The sequence below is a fragment of the Setaria italica genome, chromosome IX (assembly GCF_000263155.2).
Source record: "Setaria italica strain Yugu1 chromosome IX, Setaria_italica_v2.0, whole genome shotgun sequence".
NCBI classification, from domain to species: domain Eukaryota; kingdom Viridiplantae; phylum Streptophyta; class Magnoliopsida; order Poales; family Poaceae; genus Setaria; species Setaria italica.
Genome location: NC_028458.1, coordinates 56,279,891 through 56,283,536, shown reverse-complemented (window position 1 = coordinate 56,283,536; position 3,646 = coordinate 56,279,891). Strand labels below are relative to the sequence as shown.

At 54.7% G+C, this 3,646-nt stretch overlaps 1 protein-coding gene across 1 annotated transcript; it reads right to left on the bottom strand.

The window, feature by feature from the left end:
- Positions 1–1,375: 1,375 nt before the first annotated feature.
- Positions 1,376–3,225, bottom strand: LOC101767863 (aquaporin TIP1-1). The gene is made up of 2 exons (XM_004985665.3): positions 2,996–3,225; positions 1,376–2,296 (listed from the first exon to the last, which is right to left on the bottom strand). The coding sequence occupies exons 1-2, from the start codon at positions 3,126–3,128 to the stop codon at positions 1,680–1,682; spliced, it is 750 nt and encodes a 249-aa protein (XP_004985722.1). The 5' UTR covers positions 3,129–3,225; the 3' UTR covers positions 1,376–1,679.
- Positions 3,226–3,646: the final 421 nt, after the last annotated feature.

Here is a 3,646-nt window from a genome sequence, read left to right as displayed (position 1 = left end):
TGGTTGTTAAGTTGTCTCATAATCCTACAATTTAGCTCATGAGGTGGTTGTTTCGCGAAGCAACGACCTCTTTCTCTCTCCTCGCTCTTTCTTCTCCACATCATAAAAAATCCTACGTGGCACTGCATGAGACGACCTATGAGACCGCTGACGTGTAGTAATGTACTTGCCCTTACGGAAACTGCGGCCTCACAGGCGCGGCACAAGGGACAAACTCGTTGACTTAGCTTTCTACATGCACGTACATGTGGCACAAGCGCAACAACCTCACCGGGTCCTTAGTTTATGGCAGGGAACCAACGGTAGTTAGGAGATAGTTAAGGCCGATTAAGGATAAGAGAAGATGAGAGAAGGTGACCGATGGGCGTGGGGGTGCAGTATCTGCTCTTGTCTGTCGTCTCGGAGTTAGTCGTGGGGCAGGCGTCAGGCTGGCAGAAAGCGGCACGAGGCCTCTGGACGCATCTCGCCGGCGCCGCGACCAGCCACTGTACCCTGCCTGCCTCTTGTAGGAGCCCGTGGGGAGGCATATTCCGCGGACCCGGAGGAGAACCTGAAAGCTGCGTCCGGCTCGACGGAGTTGTTGCTTGATGCTGATCTGAGCCGAGCTATAGTTTTTGGTCCCTGCTAGTTTCAGTAGCTAACAACCACCAAGTGCCACCAATACACCACAAGGATGTTAACACTTAACAGTACTTGTTACCACTTCAAAAATTTGCACGAGACACCACTACGTAAGCTTGCACACGGCTCTGTAGTCTGCACACTGTGGCTTGATCGGATCATAATATGCCATGCCATTGCCATTGCCATTGCCAACCACCCACGCCAGATGCCTGGCATGGAGGACCAGGCCTGGCACCCTGCATTAGTGTTCACTGTCCAGTGCGTGGGGGGGGGGGGGGGGGGGGGGGGGGTTAAATTCCCCCTTCTATTGGTACCGGGGGAATTGTACTTTTTTTCTTCCCCCTTCCGAACCCAGGAAAAAAAAACCCGGGGGGGGGAAAAAAAAAAGGGTGCCTTTTTCTCTTCGGCCCCCCCCCCCAAAGGGGGGGGGGGTTCAAGCTCGCGTGCTTATGGTACGCGGCGGACTGCACGTCTGTCCGTCCCGCGTCGCGACGCATGCAACACGAGCCCGGTCAGGCCGACAAGCACAGGTCAGCCTTATCACTACTGCCCCCACTCCGACGTGGCGCGCGTACCACCCCGTCCGGCCGCACATGCCGCCGCATTATTGCGCTGCACGCCTCGGCGCCGCGCCACCTCCCCGCGGATCATCGACGACGACGATTCCCAGTCGAAATCATCCCGATTCGAACAAAATCGTCGCAGATCCTCAAGCACATGACATGGAGACATCGAGTAGAGATCATAGAGATAGCTACTACGTGGGTACTTGGATGATAAATACTCGCGGCCAAATGCACAAATTTTAGAGAAGCAAACTGGGTCCGGAATTCACGGCGGTGATTACAGTTCCAACTTGATGCGACTGATCGAAGCAAACCATGCGAGCGGGCGCAGCGGCGGAGTTCGGTTCATGACTACACGGTGATGATGATGGGCGGCGATGCAAAGCACGCGATGCGAGAAAACTAATCAAACGGCGGCGAGCACTGATCAAACGGACGGAACCGGCCGCTGCGCGCGACGTCGTCGACGGCGGCTACCGAAGCCTCAGCTTAGTAGTCGGTGGTGGGTAGCTGCTCGTGGGTGTGGGAGATGAAGAGCACCTCGTAGATGACGCCGGCGAGGCCGCCGCCGATGAGAGGGCCGACCCAGTACACCCACTGGTATCCCCAGGACCAGCTGACGAGGGCGGGGCCGAAGGACACGGCGGGGTTCATGGACGCGCCGTCGAAGGCGCCGCCGACCAGGATGTTGGCGCCCACGATGAAGCCGATGGCGATGGGGGCGATGGTGCCCAGGCTGCCCTTCTTCGGGTCCACGGCGGTCGCGTACACGGTGTACACGAGGCCGAAGGTCATCACGATCTCGAGGACCAGGGCCTCCCACACGGAGATGCCGGTCAGGCCGAAGGTGCCGGTGGGGAGTCCGCCGGTGGAGAAGCGGAGGAGGAAGCACGCCACGGTGGAGCCCAGCAGCTGGGCGATCCAGTACAGGATGCCGCGGAAGAGGGTGATGTTGCCGCCGACGAAGGCGCCGAAGGTCACGGCGGGGTTCACGTGGCCGCCGGAGATGTTGGCGCCGACGGACACGGCAACGAACAGGGCGAAGGCGTGGGCAATAGCCGCGGCGATCAGGCCCGTGGGGGTCGAGCCGCCTGGGGACAGCTTGCCTGCGAGAGGGGAGCACGGGGTGATTAGTAACACAAGTCAGATCTGACCACCAGGTGACTCGTCCACCACGTAACACGCTCAGATACTGACAAGCAAGTAAAAACTGCTCAGGATTTTTTTTCACTGCCTTATGCTTGATTTGAGTGGTTTTATTTACTACTTTCACTTTTTACACTAGCCTGTTTACTAATAAGTATGTTTCTTTTTCGGGATGCAGAACGTGTCAGTAGAGGATTATGCTAGTTCTTGGCAGAAGCAGCACATGGAGGCTCTGCAAAGACTGAATAGAAGGTACTGATTCTGCCCAGGATTCCTCTACTGCTCTACTGCATGATCACAGGGCTAAACATGCCATTTGCACTAATCATGTCACCTAAAAGACTTCCCTTCCCCTCACTTTTGACTTTTTTAAAAAAGAACTTCTCTGAGCTTCTAGTAACACCTTGTGCTAAACAAAAAAGGTTCTGCCAAAGAAAAGGACCTCATCTTTTCTTCATTTCAGTGATGAACTCATCAGAGAACGACCATGAACTTAATTTTGTGCTAGTGCATCCCTGATTTACCGTACAGACTAACTAATCAGATTATCTATGTTATTATGTTCTAGTCAGTATTGTGCGAGTGAGTGGAAGATATCAAGATACTGAGTGAGGACTAGTAAGCAAGATGAGGACGCGTGTTGTGAGGAGGGCACTCACTGAAGGCCATGCCGGAGCCCTGGCCGGCGAAGACGAAGATGAGGGTGGAGATGAACTCAGCGAACGCCGCCTTGAGGGCACCCGGGTGGTACACCTCCTCATGGCTCCCGACGGCGATCCTGTTGATCGGCATTTTCACTGCCCTCTAGCTCTCTCACTCTCTAACCACAGAAGAAGACGACTGTGCTTGGAGGATGAGATGCGGTGGTGAGGAAGAGATGCCATGGAGGTGGTATATATACACAGGCGCGGGGGGCCCTGCCGCGGCCGGGCAGGGCCACCGGGAGTGGCCGGTCTCCCCGCGCCTATCCGGTTGGAGCGCTCATCCCCGGTGGAACGCGAGGGCCAAATTTTTTAGCGGCGAAATGAGCTGTTTGAGCGTGACACTGTGACACCTACAGCCGGAGTTGTCATATTTTGCGCCGCTTGCTGGTTTTCCTGTGCGATGAAGTTTCTAGATGTCAAGCGAGTGTGCTTGTGATTTCTAAAAAAAGTTAAGAGTATTTTATATGTACAAGAATAGCGTTGCTCTGTAGTTCGGGAGATCGACGAGGAAATGGTACAGATAGAGGCGAATGGGTGATAAGATATGATAACATAAAGAATCCTGGGAAGAAGAACAAGAGAAACTTTTTTTTTTTAAAAAAGGAG

Excerpts from the sequence above, each read along its gene's own strand:
- LOC101767863 (XM_004985665.3), bottom strand. The coding sequence starts at position 3,128 with ATGCCGATCAACAGGATCGCCGTCGGGAGCCATGAGGAGGTGTACCAC. Across the intron at positions 2,297-2,995 it reads GGGCTCCGGCATGGCCTTCA|GCAAGCTGTCCCCAGGCGGC; the intron begins GTGAGTGCCCTC and ends CCCCTCTCGCAG.